Genomic DNA, 19,333 nt, shown 5'->3' on the forward strand with positions numbered 1-19,333 from the left:
TCACAAAACATACAACCTGACTTACAGACAGTGACAAGTTTAAGAGACTTTAATCCATCGCAATGGAATCTCTAAGGATATCCGTTAGCATGTAGCACGCAACACAATTAGCCTTCAACCTTAGCATTTAGCTTAGCCTAAGGTACACCGTGGCACAAAACACAATTAGCATGTAGCATTAGCCGTTAGCCTTAGCCTGAAGTACCACGTGACCTGAACCAATCCAGCCTTAGCCCTAGCCTCCAGCTAACTGCGGCCTACAACACAAATGAACATCCCGCACCGCGGCCCAATCATTGTCCATGATTATCAATAATATCTCCTTCTAACTTTGTGTTGCCGTAAGTTCTGGATAATCATAGAGAGGTTACCCCAAGCATTATAGTTCGTCAACCATACGATGAGTATATAACATACATATAATTCGTCCAGCTTAATAATCCCCAGAATTAACCCTACACCACATAACGCATTGCAAGGATTTTATGGCCCATTCCTAAAGAATCGCCTCGATTCGAGGGCTTTTCCAGATCCCCCGGTGCCCTAATTATGCAGACATCTCCCAACATATATTCTCTACAAATCCATTTGTACAATCCATTGTTGTAAACAGCGTTTACACATCAACCAAATTTAGACTATTTTCGTTCAGACTCCCAGTTAACAGCCATAACGCCACCCGAAACACGGTCGTAAGGGTACATTCCTCCAGTGTACATAAGCAGTAACAAAACCAACAACTTAGCTGTGTCTAGTCGGGTCATGACTCCAGACCAAAGTCAGCTTGAGTTAGCTTGATGACTCCAAATGCAGCAAAGAAGGATTGCATCATCCCTCCTGGCAAGCTCGCCATTCTGTCGTATATGATGAATGGTGGTCATTATTGCTGTCAACAAAAGGAGTCTGCTCATACTGAACATTGATCATAAGGTTTATTCAGACCACAAGCTTCAGCATGAGTTTACAGACACGCGTGGTCCGGAGAGCAGTGTCCTCCAATTCTAATGTCTGCTCTGTCCTATCTTCTTCGTGTACCCCTATTTATAACCAATGCAACAAGATGGGCTCCCTCTTCTGGCCAGTTTACAATACACTTCCTGTCTATTATATGTTACATTATACTAACCATTGTCTTTTGATACTAACATAACCAACATTCCATTTCGTCATGAAAAACATTTAACAAAGGCATAATCTTCAGATACGATAATAGGTCAGAGCCCTCGATTCTGCTGCAAGGTGAACAATTTGCTGTTTGACCTCAAAACTGTGGATTGTACAATCATACACCGGGATCTGTTGTGGACGGGACATGTGCTGTGCGCAATCACCCCTCTATCACATTGGCCGCTGTCTCCAAACTTTCCACTTTAGTTGAGTAGGTATCCACTTTAGAAGTGAGCAGTGCAATTTCCTCACAAACAATCTCTCGAATAGTAGCAGCCAACTCTTTTTGTTGTCTGGTGTTGAGAGCAGCCATGTTCCCACAGGTGAATTGTGAATGGACAGATTATGCTAGCTGCTGGAGCGAAATTGACCTTCTAATTGTTCCTTGTAATACAGTGAACGTCCCACACCTTAATATGGTGTTATATGTTGACACGTATATGAAAATAAGTCTGTTAATTTATATTTATTTTGCAAAGGAAAGCCACGAGAAAGCCACATGTTTCAATGCATGGAGGTCCCGTGTAGTTTCATTTAATTTGATTTAGTTCTACTTTGATTTTTGATTGAGATGGATACGTGAATCGAACATTTCAATTATTCATTTGCAGACAAACTGGAATTAAAGCCAGACAGTGGCACAGATGGAACTATCCAAGCAGAAGGTACATCTCCTTCAAATGTTGATATTTGTTTGCGTTGACAACCAAACACAATTCACTATCACTTTCGTAATACAGTAAATAGCCTAAAGTTAAGGCTATCTTACAAACTAATGTAACATCCAACCTTAAAATGAGTAACACATCCATGGCCTCATTTGAGGTTACTGTAACTACTGTATAAGGGTCATTGCTGTTATGCGGTGCCTTTTCTGTCCCCAGGAAATAACACCTTTTATTTAGTGTAAAATGTGGATTCAAAGGGCTTACAATATAAAGTTAGGTGTCCTTTACCATAAAAACACAAAGATATGGATCTCAAAGGGAATTGTATGCATTTTGTTTTTAATATCGCAACACCATGTCCCCGGGTGCTATTATCGACTTCTACGAGAAATACAGTGAGGGAAAAAAGTATTTGATCCCCTGCTGATTTTGTACGTTTGCCCACTGACAAAGAAATGATCAGTCTATAATTTTAATGGTAGGTTTATTTGAACAGTGAGAGACAGAATAACAACAAAAAAATCCAAAAAACAAATACTTATTTCCCTCATTAAAATGCAAATCAATTTATAACATTTTAAACATGCGTTTTTCTAGATTTTTTTGTTGTTATTCTGTCTCTCACTGTTCAAATAAACCTACCATTAAAATTATAGACTGATCATGTCTTTGTCAGTGGGCAAACGTACAAAATCAGCAGGGGATCAAATACTGTTTCCCTCACTGTATAAGCCATTAAATAAAAACATATTCAAAAGATGTATTCATTATTTTATAGTCCTACTTAAAATATATGTCATCAATACTTTTTCTTCATGATTATTGTATTTATTGTTACTGTATTTAAGAGTTTCTGTGTGTCCCTGATTTCACTTTCCACCCTGTCAGTTTGTAGTAATACCCCTTTAAAAAACAGTCCCTTCCCACAATGACATGACAAGACCTGCTTTATGAGGTGCTACAAACCCATGGCAGGATTAAACAGATGGGTATACAGATAAGATTTACGTGGGTCCCAGACCATGTGGGGGTGGAGGGGAACGAGGCAGTAGATGAACTGGCTAAACAAGCACTTAGTAGTGGGGATGTTGATGTTGAAGTTTCGATGAGCAAGGCAGAGGCAAAAAGACTGATATATACAGTGATGGTGCAGAGATGGCAGGAGCAGTGGGATAGAGATAATAAGGGAAGGCATTTATTTCAAGTACAGAGGAAAGGGGGAGGACGGCAAGAAGGGACAGAAGAGAGGAGGCTATTTTTACAAGATTAAGGGTGGGACACAGCTAGTTGAATAAGACATTAAATGTGATAGGAAAGCATCCAACAGGAAAGTGTGATTATTGTCAGGAAACAGAGAGTATTGCTACAGTGTTGCTACAGTGAGCAGTATCAGAGGGAAAGAGAGAGGATGAAATCTAGTATGAGGGAGAAGGGGAGACAGGAAATTAGTTTAAAGAGTATATTGAGTAGAATATACTCTTTAAACTAATTTCCTGTAGGGGCTGGCAGGTAGGATTTAGTTTCTCCCTGTCTCTGGCCCACACTCCAGTACAGACGCTCTTATCCAGAGCGACTTAGTGACAGTTAGTGAGTGCATACATTATTTTTTTATTTTTCATACTGGCCCCCCGTGGGAATCGAACCCACAACCCTGGCGTTGAAGAAGAAGAAGAAAAAGAAGAAGAAGAAGAAGAAGAAGAAGAAGAAGAAGAAGAAGAAGAAGAAGAAGAAGAAGAAGAAGAAGAAGAAGAAGAAGAAGAAGAAGAAGAAGAAGAAGAAGAAGAAGAAGAATGGCATCACATTCAGGAAGTGTCAATCCTTTTTTTGCTGGGAAAACAACAGTGCAAAGCTAAGTAAGGATCAACCCTCGGTTTTATCTATATGTTAATGTTTCATGATGTTAGTTAGTATGTCTCACTCTTAAATGTCCACCCTGTTAGGCTACATTAAATGAACATAATATAACAATTTTGAATTTCACAATATGTTTGACCAAAAAGTTCACCATTATGTTCATCATGTTCATCATTATGCTAGCTACAGTGGGGAAAGAAAGTATTTAGTCAGCCACCAATTGTGCAAGTTCTCCCACTTAAAAAGATGAGAGAGGCCTGTAATTTTCATCATAGGTACACGTCAACTATGACAGACAAAATGAGAAAAAAAAATCCAGAAAATCACATTGTAGGATTTTTAATTAATTTATTTGCAAATTATGGTGGAAAATAAGTATTTGGTCAATGACAAAAGTTTGTCAATACTTTGTTATATACCCTTTGTTGGCAATGACACAGGTCAAACGTTTTCTGTAAGTCTTCACAAGGTTTTCACACACTGTTGCTGGTATTTTGGCCCATTCCTCCATGCAGATCTCCTCTAGAGCAGTGAGGTTTTGGGGCTGTCGCTGGGCAACATGGACTTTCAACTCCCTCCAAATATTTTCTATGGAGTTGAGATCTGGAGACTGGCTAGGCCACTCCAGGACCTTGAAATGCTTCTTACGAAGCCACTCCTTCGTTGCCCGGGCGGTGTGTTTGGGATCATTGTCATACTGATTGACCCAGCCACGTTTCATCTTCAATGCCCTTGCTGATGGAAGGAGGTTTTCACTAAAAATCTCACGATACATGGCCCCATTCATTCTTTCCTTTACACGGATCAGTCGTCCTGGTCCCTTTGCAGAAAAACAGCCCCAAAGCATGATGTTTCCACCCCCATGCTTCACAGTAGGTATGGTGTTCTTTGGATGCAACTCAGCATTCTTTGTCCTCCAAACACGACGAGTTGAGTTTTTACCAAAAAGTTCTATTTTGGTTTCATCTGACCATATGACATTCTCCCAATCCTCTTCTGGATCATCCAAATGCACTCTAGCAAACTTCAGACGGGCCTGGACATGTACTGGCTTAAGCAGGGGGACACGTCTGGCACTGCAGGATTTGAGTCCCTGGCGGCGTAGTGTGTTACTGATGGTAGGCTTTGTTACTTTGGTCCCAGCTCTCTGCAGGTCATTCACTAGGTCCCCCCGTGTGGTTTTGGGATTTTTGCTCACCATTCTTGTGATCATTTTGACCCCACGGGGTGAGATCTTGCGTGGAGCCCCAGATCGAGGGACATTATCAGTGGTCTTGTATGTCTTCCATTTCCTAATAATTGCTCCCATAGTTGATTTCTTCAAACCAAGCTGCTTACCTATTGCAGATTCAGTCTTCCCAGCCTGGTGCAGGTCTACAATTTTGTTTCTGGTGTCCTTTGACAGCTCTTTGACTTGGCCATAGTGGAGTTTGGAGTGTGACTGTTTGAGGTTGTGGACAGGTGTCTTTTATACTGATAACATGTTCAAACAGGTGCCATTAATACAGGTAACGAGTGGAGGACAGAGGAGCCTCTTAAAGAAGAAGTTACAGGTCTGTGAGAGCCAGAAATCTTGCTTGTTTGTAGGTGACCAAATACTTATTTTCCACCATAATTTGCAAATAAATTCATAAAAAATCCTACAATGTGATTTTCTGGATTTTTTTTCCTCATTTTGTCTGTCATAGTTGACGTGTACCTATGATGAAAATTACAGGCCTCTCTCATCTTTTTAAGTGGGAGAACTTGCACAATTGGTGGCTGACTAAATACTTTTTTTTCCCACTGTATATCTTGATGACTCACAGTGGTATGGATAACTTAGCCTCCGAATTTCCACCCTATTAGGTTCCACCCTGTTACGCATATGCACCTAACAGGGTGGACGAAGAGAAACTGGGCAACTGCTGAATCCAAGAAGGGATGATGTGAGTCGCATGACTACAGGGAGGAAACAAACTGTCACGCAAAACAAACAGAAGATGCGAAAAAGGTTGCTGACAGACAATGATGAATCTACACAGGAAGATCCTGTCAGAAAGTCAGGACTCTATCTCCTACTATTTCTTCTGCACCTTTAGGCCATTTTGGGTTGTGGCACCAACGGAAGCTGACCGTGAGACGTGCCAATGTAAAACCCACGAGAATCTCCAATTCATGGCTAACAGCCTTTACAGCCGTGGGCTTTTATCATCCAAAAACTGCAGTGAAAGGCACAATGAAGATGCATCAAGTGATAAGTGTGTTGCCAGGTCACATCAAGTACAGAGACATAACGTGTCTCTGCCAAAGAAATGAGGAGGTCATGGCCTGTCCCTGCTTTGAGTTAAAAGAAGCAACTCTAGAAGCTGCTGAGGCTTCAAGGACAACTCTAGAAGCTGCTGAGGCTCTAAGATCAACTCTAGAAGCTGCTGAGGCTCCAAGATCTGTGTGCACCATTGAAACCCCATGGTGACCAGAGGCCATTCACTTTCAGCGTATTGTTTAGTGGTGTGTGGCATCCTACGACAATGAGACATACCCAGGAATCCTAACAGATGTGGAGGAGGATAACATCTAGCTCAAGTGCATGCACCGTAATGGAATAAACAAATTATTCTGGCCAAGCCCACGCGACGTGGTACCTGCTGACCACCAGGTAGTATGCCTGATCCCAGAGCTTGGAGTTACATAAAAGGTACATAAAAGACCACTTTGGAAACCATTGAGCTACAACTGGAGAAAAGGGACTTGCAGTATGTGGAGGGGGGATGGAGTGGAGTGGAGTGGATAAAAGGCGAGAGAGGGGTTGAGTGGGAAGGGTTTTGGAAGGGAGTGAAGTGGAGGAGAGGCGAGGAGGTGAGGAGGAAGAAGGGGGGGTTCATGTAACATTATGACATATTTTATAAAAGCTGTTAACTTTTTGAATAACCATTTTATTAAGCTTGAACCGTGAGTCCAGAATTGTTAGGAGCCAAATGAGTAGGGATGTTAATCATAAAATGCCTGATTAGTGTTATTAAGCTTGAACTAACAGTGATTTTCAAATACAATCCAATTGTTTTACATCTAGCTATGTTGTTCTAATGCAGTACTCACGTTTTAATCATCTGTTTTTGTTGTTTTACAACTTAGGATGACAATGTTTTTAAAAAGACAAAAAAGTAAATAGAACATTTTATAAATAGAAAGTGAATCTAATTAGTTCATAAATGATCTTTAATTGTTTAAATATTTTGTTCATTATTGGTATTTGTTCCACCCTCTTATTGCTTTCCATCCTGTTATGCTTCATTCCACCCTGTTAGGTCAGTGTTTTAAAATCATAATTGAACAATACCATCAAATGTTATGTATACCTTTGTGGTAACTTGTAGCGATAGAAGGGGTCAACTACATATGCAAAAATGTTGACCAAATTCTGTTGTTATTCACTCTGATTAGGAAAAATGTGGTGCAAATGAAGCGCTGGTTCCAAAAATAACACACGTTTTGCTCAATAATAATTTGAAGAAAATAACATTTTGATAACATTTGATGTCTTAGAAAATCTAAATCTACATATATAAATGCATTGTTAACACTTTCAGATAGTTATGTGTATGTCCCTAACAGGGTGGAAATAAATGCCTGAACTTGACCAATATGTTTTTCTGAAAGTCAAAAGTCTTTTTTCTGAGAGAATACAAATAAATAAATAAAAAATATATACTTTTTTTCATAAAGGTTATGTGGTCCAAAAGGCATGTTCAAGATAGCATGCATATCACAATTCCGCCGAGGCTGCCTCCTCTCCTTGTCCGGGCAGGCTTCGGCGTTCGTCGTCACCGGCTTACTACCCACTGCCGCTCCATATATCACCATTCCATTTGTCTTGTCTTGTTAATTACACACACCTGGTTCTTATATCCTCATTAGTCCGTGTATAAGTGTTCCCTCTGCCCCCCTTGTCCTTGTGGGTGATTGTTTATTCGTGAGAGTAGTGTAGCTCGGTGGAGCTACTCGTACCTTGTTATTGTCTGGGTAGATATTTCCCCTGTGCCTGTTTTTGTTGGAACTACCGTTACCTTGTATTGCCTGGGTAGATTTTCCCCTGTGCCTGTTTCGTTTGTCGCTATCCAGCGCTATTTGTGTACGACGGAATAAACTCTGCATTCAGTGATTACCCTCCTGCGCCTGACTCCTTCTATCACACTCATCACAATGCATATGTCGTTGCAGGTCTGTGGAGATCTTCACAATTGCTGTAATAATCTGTGCTGCATCTCAAACGTCATTGAACACTTGTATCATTTACATTTTAGTCATTTAGCAGACGCTCTTATCCAGAGCGACTTACAGTTAGTGAGTGCATACATTTGCATACTGGCCCCCCGTGGGAAATGAACCCACAACCCTGGCGTTGCAAGCGCCATGCTCTACCAACTGAGCTACAGGGGACTAAAGTACATCATGTACTTTAATGTAATCTCAACTGCAATCCAGGTAATTTGGTTCTACTATGAGATGAAGGACAGTGATAAGTAACACATTAATTTAATCTGTTGTATAAATAAACAAAATATCTGACATTGTATTCCCATTTGAACTTTGATGTGCTTTTAAATGGTTGAAAGCACAGAGATAGACATTTGGGTGACAACTAAACCAAAAATCAGACATTGTTTTTTCATTGGAATTTGGTTGTGCCTGTAGATGGTTTAAAGCATAGTGATAACACATTGGTAATTCAAGTAACATTTGGCTGTCTTTTTGAGTGAGTGAATATAGGTCGTAAAGTTTAAGGACTCTTGGAAGATTAGTCCAAATGAAGACTAAAAGAGATCCTAATAAATTCAAAATAAAATCTCATTGATCAACATCTCTACCAAATATTACCCAATTATCCACATTGAAATGATGTGGTGTGCCCAGTGGGTAATGTTTGAGCGATAGCATAGGCGTAGTAGGCCTAAGGTTTAGCAATAAATCAGTCCCTTTGTGTGGGGAGAAATGGCAGGAGCTCACATGCAAAATGGCAGGAGTCACATAGGCAAAAAAAAAAAAAAAGTAAGACATTTATTTAATGGATTAATCAATTTACAGTTTGAGCATGATGGTTTGTATCGTGTGATTGCATCTAAACATACTCTCTGAATCCATGATTGGTTTATTTCCCATCTTTAATCAACATACAGATTAATTAAAGAGATTCTCCGGTACTTTTGTGTACTTTTTAGCCAGTAGTTCTCAAAGTAGCACTCACGAGCCAAAAGTGGTCCCCGAAAATTGCGTACTACGTCACCTATGTGCAGTTATGTGCACCACGTCATTGCTCTCTGTCTCTTGCTCTGCTGTGTGTGCATGATGTGCCCCTTGCTAGCTGTCACTCAAATTGCGAGGTGCTGAAGCTCATTGGTTGAACTCGAATTGCTAGGGTGCTGGCCCACATGGGGGAAAATTTAGGGAAAATGGTGCAGCACAGCTTCCAGAAAAGGTAAGACAGTAATTGTATTTCCGGAGAATATCCTTAAGAAAGATTACGATTATTCTGTGATCCATCCATCCAAATGTATCTTCTAATTTATCGATATTATACAATAAAACACTGAAGATATGTGAGATAGACCTTAACACAAGGCAAGCTCTTTGTCATTAGAGCAGTGTGGATTGATTCATTTTTCTTTAACTATTTTGGCTATTAATTATTCACAATTGATTTGATCAAATGTGCTCAGGTTATATTGTGTCATCACTTATCTTCATCATCATTTATTATTATACAGTAGGCCTATCAGTAGGCAGATAATTTCTTCAAATTATACTAGATTTTTTAACACAGATATTCACTCTAGCCTCTTATGCCTTAGATGAACAGTAAACCAGGGTAATTGACAGCCAGAAAAAAGCAACAACAATCAAGCTACACAAAGCTGTAAGCCTACCCACTGGGCACAGATATCAATTCAAAGTCTATTCCACTTTGGTTCAATGTAATTTAATTTAAATTATGTGGAAACAATGTTGATTCAACCAGTGTGTGCCCAGTGGGTATGGTGTGGAATACCGGTTCAGAACACTATTGTGTATAGAACTGCTTGGGGTGGAACTCTCTAGCTCAGAACACTCCACTGGAGGGCTCCAAGCTTATGGTTCCAAGGCAGGAACACAAGCATGGGGGGATAGAGAGAGAGCAAGTTGTTGTCAGAAGACTGGGAATCTCACCTCTGTCTATTGCTGAATAAACACAACCATTGGTTTATCCCATTTCCCTTGGATTCGACCTAATTAGGGTGAGTGTGATTAGAGTGACACAGCACCAAACATCAGCTTTTAATTACAGCCCAATATTTATCTGTCACAGTTTGGTGCCGGTTTCTAAATAATCTCATTTTATTTTTGACCTCACAGGTAATCCAGGCATGTACAGTGAGGGAAAAATGTATTTGATCCCCTGCTGATTTTGTACGTTTGCCCACTGACAAAGAAAATATCAGTCTATAATTTTAATGGTAGGTTTATTTGAACAGTGAGAGACAGAATAACAACAACAAAATCCAGAAAAACGCATGTCAAAAATGTTATAAATGATTTGCATTTTAATGAGGGAAATAGGTATTTGACCAAAATCAGCAGGGGATCAAATACTTTTTTCCCTCACTGTAAATGGGAGAGGTAATTTATATGGTTATAGGGGTGAATGTTGCCCAAATTTAGACCTCTTATTAAATATTTCATTAATTAATAAGACGATGTCTAATCGCATTCCATAGGGAACACGTTCTGATAATTCAGAAGACGTTCTGATAATTCACACTGAAATGACTGTTTAGCACCACGTGTTCCACGTCGGAAGATGCTGTATATCCATAGTTGGTAGACAGTTCTTATTAAAAAAGGCCTCACTTACATCACATACCCATTGCACACAATCAAACAAATTCACAATATTTACAATTCCAATGCAATAAAAACACAATATTTAAAAGCAATTTAAGAAAAGTAACTTACAAAACACGATCATGAAAACAAACACATTCCTCAGAAAAAAAAAAGAAAAAAAAGTTATCAACCAGCGGTCTAACTGCCCTAGCGGCACCAAACCGTTCAACTTTAGAGAGTTCTGAAGATCATTCCACAAGTAAGGAGCAAGAAAAAAAAACGCAGATCTACCTAACTCAGTGGCGAACGAAGGGATCTCCAGAGTTAGCCATCTCTGAGACAGGGTCTGGTAGCTCGTACATCTGTAGGTTGACAATGAAGTAAGGTATGGTGGAAGTTTGTGCAAGAGGGCTTTATAAACGGAAAAAAGTGCAATGCATCGATCTACGAGACTTCAAAGAGAGCCAACCTTCTTTCTGATACAGAAAGAAGTGATGTGTACTGAACCTGTCGCCCATAATAAAGTGCAGTGCGCTATGATAAACTGCGTCCAATGGTTTCAATACAGCGGCAGCCGCATTCAGATGATTTCACCGTAAACTATAACCGGTAATGTCTACGGAATTATTTGTTTTCTGCTATTTAACGAAAGGCATGCACTATTTCTATAAAGGAAGCCCATTTCAATTAGTAACTTCTTAACTAACTCATCAATATGCTTTTTGAAATAGGTATAGCTTTTCGTCAATCTAGATACCCAGATATTTATAAGCGGTGACACGATTAATGTGGGCACCATCCAATTCTACATATATATAAATCATCAGATACATTTTTTAACTTTTTGGAAAATAAAATATAATTAGTTTTACCTGCATTAAGTACCAATTTCAGTTAAACAAAAGCTATCTGCAAAGCAAAAAAGGCACATTGTAATTCTGAAAGAGCCTTGTCAACAGAAGGGGAAACAGAATACACAACAGTATCTATGTCAAGTTGCGGTTGCAATACAAGTGGGGGTTACAATTTCTAACAGACAAACCAATATTGTTTATATAGATAGTAAAAAGAGCAGGTCCCAAAATCGACCCTTTGGGGGACACCTTTAGTAATATCAAGGAAACCTGTCTTAACACCATAGGAAGCAACACATTGTGTCCGGTCTTCAAACCAATTGCAGGCTGCCTGGCCCAGGACGATTTCAGAAAGTCTACAATTAATAATGAATGGTCAACAGAGTGGAAAGCCTATGAAAAGGGTAGCACAATGCTGCCTTTGTCCATGCAATACAGTGTCATTTATCACCAAAGAAGCAGCAGATATAGTGCTAAGACATTTTGAAGCTAGAAAATATCTAAGCTAATAGGCCTAGGCCACGTAAAAAATCCCAGCGACTTATTTGCGTCAATTAATATTAATCAATATAAACCAATGAAATTCCTGGTTAAAGATCCAATGACGAACCAGGTAACAAAGCATCTGAAAGAAAAGGTAAATACGTGGTCACATAAATTAAACACCTAACTTTATTATTTTGATACAAAATATTTTATTTCACAATATAAAAAGTCAACAGTGAACCCTACAGAGATTCAAAAGGCATCAAGTTAACAAGGTAGAGACCGAGAGAGAAAACGGTTTTGTATGTAGTGAATTAAAACCCTCATTCGCTTGCGTGCGTCATGACGCACCCCAGTGTGCGTTGCATATCCAATGAGACTACGGGTGGCTGCCCCACTGCAAATAAAGGGAGATAACGGGCTGCGAGTAGTGGCTGAAAACTTTTCATACTGAGATGTTAGAGCAATGACTTTTGCGTAACCTTAAAAACTGGGACTAGGCTCCCAGCATGATATAGGGTCCTTACGGGAAGAGGAATAAGGAAAGATTGCCACGGCTGGGTAGGGAAAAGAAAGCGGCGAATCCGTTGAAGTTTAGAAAGAGAGAAAGAGCGAGAGTGAGCAAGATTCCCGAAAGTTGAGAGCAATCCAGAAATACAGCGGCGGTGGCTAGTGTACCCATTTGAAAGATGAACTTGATGTCTGCCATAGACACCAGTGCCTCCGTGTACCAGCCTGCGCAGCTACTGAATTGGGTCTATCTCTCTTTGCAAGACACCCACCAAACCAGCGCCTTTGACGCCTTTAGACCCGAACCCAACTCGTCCCACCCGGAGTTGAACTACTGCAAGACTCCCGCAGCGGACTTGAGCTCGTCTCTCAACTCCAACTATCTCAACAACTTTTTTCAGCTCCAGCGGAATGAGGTTCGAGACTGAACGTTCTGTCTGTAAATGTTTTCCTCTATTATGGATGTATATTACCGTTATATAATTGCCACGTTAAGTAAATAGCTTATTGACTATGATCTGTTTTTATTTGCATACATCCCATCGTATGTCGAACGCTGTTTTGCAAAATGTTTAAGGGTGTGCACATAACCGCCATGGATATTTCGAATATGGACAGAAAGACGTGCTCATCAACTTTTCAGACCTATTACGGCAATATCTGATTCGATCATATTCAAACAGAAATAACGTTTATTTAGTAACAGCCCTTAGTGCAACATGGAGAATTCAACATGCACAATTTTAGCAGAACTGGTTTTATATTGCGCACAATTCATACTAGACTATGGCATGTCATTGATGACTGCCAATACAGTAAACAAAACAAAAAAGTAGACTATTTATTAAATTAATGCAATAACCAGGGATGAACTTACCAGAAGCATCGGGTCTAGTTCTTGAAGTGTAAAGCACTGACTATAACTGTTTTAAACGCGCCAAAGCAAGCAGAATCACTCCAGCAAAGTTATCTGTGCCTTTCAATTGGGTGTTAAGATGTTGAGTTAACATTGAGAGAAGTGTCTGTCTTTGATTTAGGCGGCTTTAAAGGCAATTGTTTTGACTCAATGCTCAGTGCAGGCAACGCCAGACTCGAGCGTACCACACGTAGGAGCGTGATGCATCTGGGTCTGTGGTCTGCATGCTGATGTGCTCGAGAGGTCTTCGGGTTAAACGTTAGTAGCGCGCAGAAATGCCTATGCCTCATTGCAAGGGGTTGGTCAAAATGCTGTGTCTGTACATACAGTTGTATAGGTTAACCCACTTCTACCCTACAGGTTTGACTAGTTGTTTTACATTACATTACAATGATCTATTTCCCCCGACTTCTGCAAATAGATCAGATTGTGCAAACAAAAACAAGACTTGTTTAAACACTTTCTATATTTATGTCATCATGGATATTTACAGGCAAACATGCCATCAATGCAACTGATAGTCCAGACCATATGTGACTGCAAATGGCATCCTATTCTCGACAAAGTGCATTAGATCCCTATGTGCTCTGGTCAAATAGTACACTACATAGGGAATAGGGTGCAATTTGGGATGTAGCCAGGTCTGAACAGCCTTATGGAGAGAGAGCATCTGGGCCTAATAGGTGATTGAACGTGTATTACAATGATCTCATGTGTTAAAGATTAAACTGACACTAGGTTTTAGAGAGAGAGAGAAAGAATGAGAGAGAGAGAGAGACTGTGTGTGTGTGTGTGTGTGTGTGTGTGTGTGTGTGTGTGTGTTTCTTTGTGTGTGTGAGAGAGAGAGAGAGAGAGAGAGAGAGAGAGAGAGAGAGAGAGAGAGAGAGAGAGAGAGAGAGAGAGAGAGAGAGAGAGAGAGAGAGAGAGAGAGAGAGAGAGAGCGTTTTACTTGAGAGAGAGCGTTTTACTTGATGGCCAAAAAGCTCAATTTTAGTCTCATCTGACCATAGTACATTCTTCCATATGTTTGGGGAGTCTCCCACATGCCTTTTGGCGAACACCAAACGTGTTTGCTTATTTCTTTCTTTAAGCAATGGCTTTTTTCTGGACACTCTTCCGTAAAGCCCAGTTCTGTGGAGTGTTAGGCATATCCCTTAATTTCATAACGGGGATAGCTATGTAGCCTTTGAAAAATATTATGATGGTAATCATAAAACATGTTTCTACCCAACCATTTTAATGCAAGTTAAGTACCTGTTGGATAAAAAACTAATGACAGGCCTGATGGAAACAGTGTAATTGTCGGTAAACTCTCCTAAATCTCGACAGAACAAAACATGCTAGACTGGTGGATAATTGGTTTGTCTGTCAAATAGATCATGCACAAATGGCAGTGGAAACACTTTTTTGTGCATTTGTTGCTAGAATAACCATCATGTACCCTTTGCACTGTATCTGCGAGCTGTTGGCTAGAGCACATGTGCCAAGACCAAAGTTGGGCACATTTGTGCCAAAACCACCAACAGAGTTAAAAATGGGTTGATGGAAACCTAGCTACCAACATAAAAAATACTACAGTTTACTATAGAATACTACAGTACTTACTATAGAATTCTGTAATAAACTGTAGTATACTGTAGAATACTATACTACACGTTGTAGTATCCCTCGATAATGTGTAGTACTTAGTATAGCATTTTGTAGTGTACTGTAGAATACTATAATACATAGTATAATATTATCCACAAAAAAACACTGTAGTAAATACTACAGGAATGTCAGCAAAAACACTACAGTACGCAAAACATGACATTATTTTAACTATAGTAAATACTACAGCATTTCATTTGCAAATACCCTGCCCATTCCCCTTCCCATATCCCAATATGCCACCAGTAAGTGAGAAACCTACATGCCAAGTATAGACCATATATTGTGTTCCCTACAGGTTATAGAAAATAGCAGAAGCTCTGAACTCTCCGTTCAGAACCCAGTCCTACCTACCTACAGGTTATGGAAAATGTGCTCTTTTAGTATTTCTTAAGGAGAAAGCCCCCCATTTCTATTTCAAAGATAATAAAACAAAAGCACTTTAGTTAATACTACGGTAATGTCCCCAAAAAGTAAATACTACAGTATACTACAGTCCGCAAAAACCCAACAGTAAATACTACAGTATACCGTACTACAGTCTGAAAAAACACTACAGTAAATACTACAGTATACTACAGTGCGCAAAAACACTACAGTAAATACTACAGTATACTACTGTCTGCAAAAACACTACAGTAATTGCTATAGTATATACTACTCTTTTTTTACTACTGTATTTATACTATAGTCAACTGTAAATACTACAGTATACTACAGTAAAGTCAGCAAAAACATTACAGTGAATATTATAGTATTCCTGCCATTGTATACTTTTATATTTCTTAATGTCGGTATAGAGGCTTTTCAGCCATTTAACATAAATCAGGCCTCTTAAACATGGGTGTGGTTTTCATACATTAAAAACCATTGTGTAATGTCATACGATCCTACGATTCCCCATTGAGTAATGTGTTGCAAAAACTGAACACACAAACACCCACACACACGCCTATGCATGCACGTGTGTGCACACATGCACACATGATGCATACACACACATGCAATCACGATGCACACACACTTGCGTGCGTGCGCACACACACACACACACACACACACACACACACACACAAAGAGAGTCTGGAAACAGTTGAAGCAGAGGGGGCTTTTTTTCTCAACCTCACTGCAACGCCAAGTACAACAACCCACTTCTGATGCTTGATCTGTTGGGATGAGTAATGTGCATTTGTTTTTGTTGTTGTTGTCGATGACGTCAACATTTTTTTTTTTTTACCAGGTTTCCATCCAACCTTTTTAAAAGTACATGTCAGATCAAAAATGTCACGACAGGCCTGATGGAAACAGCTAATTTGTCGGTAAACTTTCCAAATGTTGACAAAACCAAATAAGCTAGACAAGGTGGGATCTTTTTGTGTCTGTAAAATGTATTATGCGAGAAATGTCGGTTGAAACACATTTAATGCGCAAATATTGATATAATAACCATCATATCGAAGTAAAGTTGGAGTCACGCGATGATATGGTGTGTGGACCTCCCACTACGACTCGGGAAAGCATACAGTTTATTAGACTACAGATTAAATAAATTATGATGAACTTCACAGGGTGGTGAAAGTGCACAGTGATTGATGCTCCTTTCCAATAAATATCAAGGTTCTTATTTTGGTGAAATGATGATCAATGCTCTGATCCAGAGTAATTAGGGTAAAGTCTTGCTCAAGGGCACATCAACTTTTTTTCACCTAGTTGGCCCAGGGATTTGAACCAGCAACCTTTCGGTTACTGGCCCAAATGCTCTTAACCGCTTGGCTACGTGCCACCCTATAACGCAAATCAATTTCTGACAAAACCATAAGTAGAGTTGAAAATGCGATGGAAACCCATTTAACTTGTTTTTTTTGTTCGGTACATGGGAATTTAACCGCAAATTGTATTTTTATGTCAGCAAGCAAAGCATTTTATCCGCAAAATGTCAATTTGATGGAAACACATCTCTGGTGGGAAAATGTGCATATTCTTTTCATGCAGATTTTAGAATATTTGCATGAAAATCTGTCACCAATTGGATAGAAACCTAGCTAGTGTCTCATCAAATGAAATAGGAAATAAATTAAAGGCCAAGTGCTGTCCAAATTCTGTTTATATCATATTGTACAACAGCTGATGAAACTAACACTGTAAAAGTGTGATTTTTTAATCAATGTTATTTCCTGATAGTTGCTGGTTGAAAATACAGGATATTCTAATCAGCAGGTTTGCATGGACGGGATATTTCGGCTTTCCATGGTGACATCACCATGCGGTAAATTGGTTAATAGACCACTCCTAAACAGTCATAGCTAAATTCTTGCTTGAGAAATAGTATTTTGCTAAAAAGCTACTTTTGCCCATTTTAATGGAAATCTATTAAAGCAAGATACTTAATTGTTACCCAGAAATTATTTGATATTGATATGAAAACGGCTGCATTGGGCCTTTAAGGGGTTATGATGTGAGGAGAATGAGTGGTTGTGAACAGAGTTGAGCAATATTTCTATTACAGGTATTTCAATACATATTTCAATTTATTTTGTTATATGACACAGAGTGACAAGGAGTTGAATGTTGGCACAAAACAGGTCTGGATTCCAGGCTAAAGATTATGCTCCATATTGAATATTGCACAAGAGACAGTATTGCTCCTGATCTCCATGCTTGCAATCCTGTGGTAGAAGCTACTCTAATCACTTAACCTATTTGTATTGGAGAAATAGAGTATATCAATGGCTGTGTCCGAAATCGTTCTTGCCTACTATGAGCTCTGTTCAAAAGTAGTGCACTATATAAGGAATAGGATGCCATTTGGGACGCAACCTAACAGCAGTGTTTCCCTCCTCTGGGGTGTAACGGCTCACCCATGGAGCTGTGAATTCAGCCACTTACTCAGATGAGATGAGTAATGTGTCCCAAATGGCACCCTATTTCCTTTACAGAGACTTGCAAAAGTATTCATCCCCCTTGGCGTTTTTCCTATATTGTTGCATTACAACCTGTAATTTAAATGGATTTTTATTTGGATTTCATGTAATGGACATACACAAAATAGTCCAAATTGGTGAAGTGAAATGAAAAAAATTAAATAAAAAAAATAACGGAAAAGAGGTGCGTGCATATGCTATGAAGCCCCTAAATAAGATCTGGTGCAACCAATTACCTTCAGAAGTCACATAATTAGTTAAATAAAGTCCACCTGTGTGCAATCTAAGTGCCGCATGATCTCAGTATATCTACACCTGTTCTGAAAGTCCCCAGGGTCTGCAACACCACTAAGCAAGGGGCACCACTAAGCAAGGGGCACCACCAAGCAAGCGGCACCATGAAGACCAAGGAGATCTCCAAACAGGTCAGGGACAAAGTTGTGGAGAAGTATAGGTTATAAAAAAATATCTGAAATTTTGAACATCCCATGGAGCACCATTAAATCCATTATTACAAAATGGAAAGAATATGGCACCACAACAAACCTGCCAAGAGAGGGCCGCCCACCAAAACACACGGACCAGGCAAGGAGGGCATTAATCAGAGAGGCAACAAAGAGACCAAAGATAACCCTGAAGGAGCTGCAAAGCTCCACAGCGGAGATTGGAGTATCTGTCCATAGGACCACTTTAAGCCGTACACTCCACAGAACTGGGCTTTACGGAAGAGTGGCCAGAAAAAAGCCATTGCTTAAAGAAAGAAATAAGCAAACACGTTTGGTGTTCGCCAAAAGGCATGTGGGAGACTCCCCAAACATATGGAAGAATGTACTATGGTCAGATGAGACTAAAATTGAGCTTTTTGGCCATCAAGTAAAACACTCTCTCTCAAGTAAAACGCTCTCTCTCTCTCTCTCTCTCTCTCTCTCTCTCTCTCTCTCTCTCTCTCTCTCTCTCTCTCTCTCTCTCCTTGTTTACTGTAAGTCATCCTTCTCTAAAGTCCTGTCTTCCTTTGTGACATCCCCAGTACTTTTCCAGTTCATAAGCAACAGCTGGACGGAGCGCCAGATGTGCTGAATTTAATGAGAGAAATTATCAAGGATCTTTTTTCTGCGTAAGAGAAAAGACGGAGGGCATAGAACAGTCAACGGAAATTGGTGATTAAATTCAAGAGCATCGCAAATGAAAAAAAATCCAGACCTGCTTTTCTATGTGATATTGTTTCGTTAGTGGTATCATGTATCCATAGGTTGTCAAACTACTCTGTAAGCATGATAGAGGGGAGTTGCAGGTGCTCTTCGTAAAAATACCCATAAAGCTCGGTGCTCTGCCACAAAAGTAATGAGGGAATAAAAACAGGCGGCACTTCAAACTTTGCACTAAGTTACCACGAGAAAGACATCATCACCTCATTTTCATATCTTCCTTTATTCTACATTTCTTGCCATGTTTTTTCTCTGCGTAATA

At 39.6% G+C, this 19,333-nt stretch overlaps 2 protein-coding genes across 2 annotated transcripts in view; both read left to right on the plus strand.

Annotated features, from left to right (window-relative positions):
• The window catches only part of LOC311134805 (sodium/calcium exchanger 1-like), a gene marked incomplete at both ends in the record, with an annotated part of 795,938 nt that overhangs the window by 588,863 nt on the left and 187,742 nt on the right, over positions 1-19,333 (plus strand). The window lies entirely within an intron of this gene.
• The window catches only part of LOC311134920 (zinc finger CCHC domain-containing protein 24-like), a 64,438-nt gene continuing 57,430 nt past the window's right edge, over positions 12,326-19,333 (plus strand). Inside the window, exon 1 of the mRNA XM_084168686.1 lies at positions 12,326-12,795. Coding sequence (XP_084024812.1) covers positions 12,559-12,795 — 237 coding nt within the window. The 5' untranslated portion in view covers positions 12,326-12,558. The remainder of the gene's footprint in view (positions 12,796-19,333) is intronic.

The sequence above is a fragment of the Coregonus lavaretus genome (assembly GCF_964263955.1).
Source record: "Coregonus lavaretus genome assembly, chromosome: 1".
Classification (NCBI taxonomy): domain Eukaryota; kingdom Metazoa; phylum Chordata; class Actinopteri; order Salmoniformes; family Salmonidae; genus Coregonus; species Coregonus lavaretus.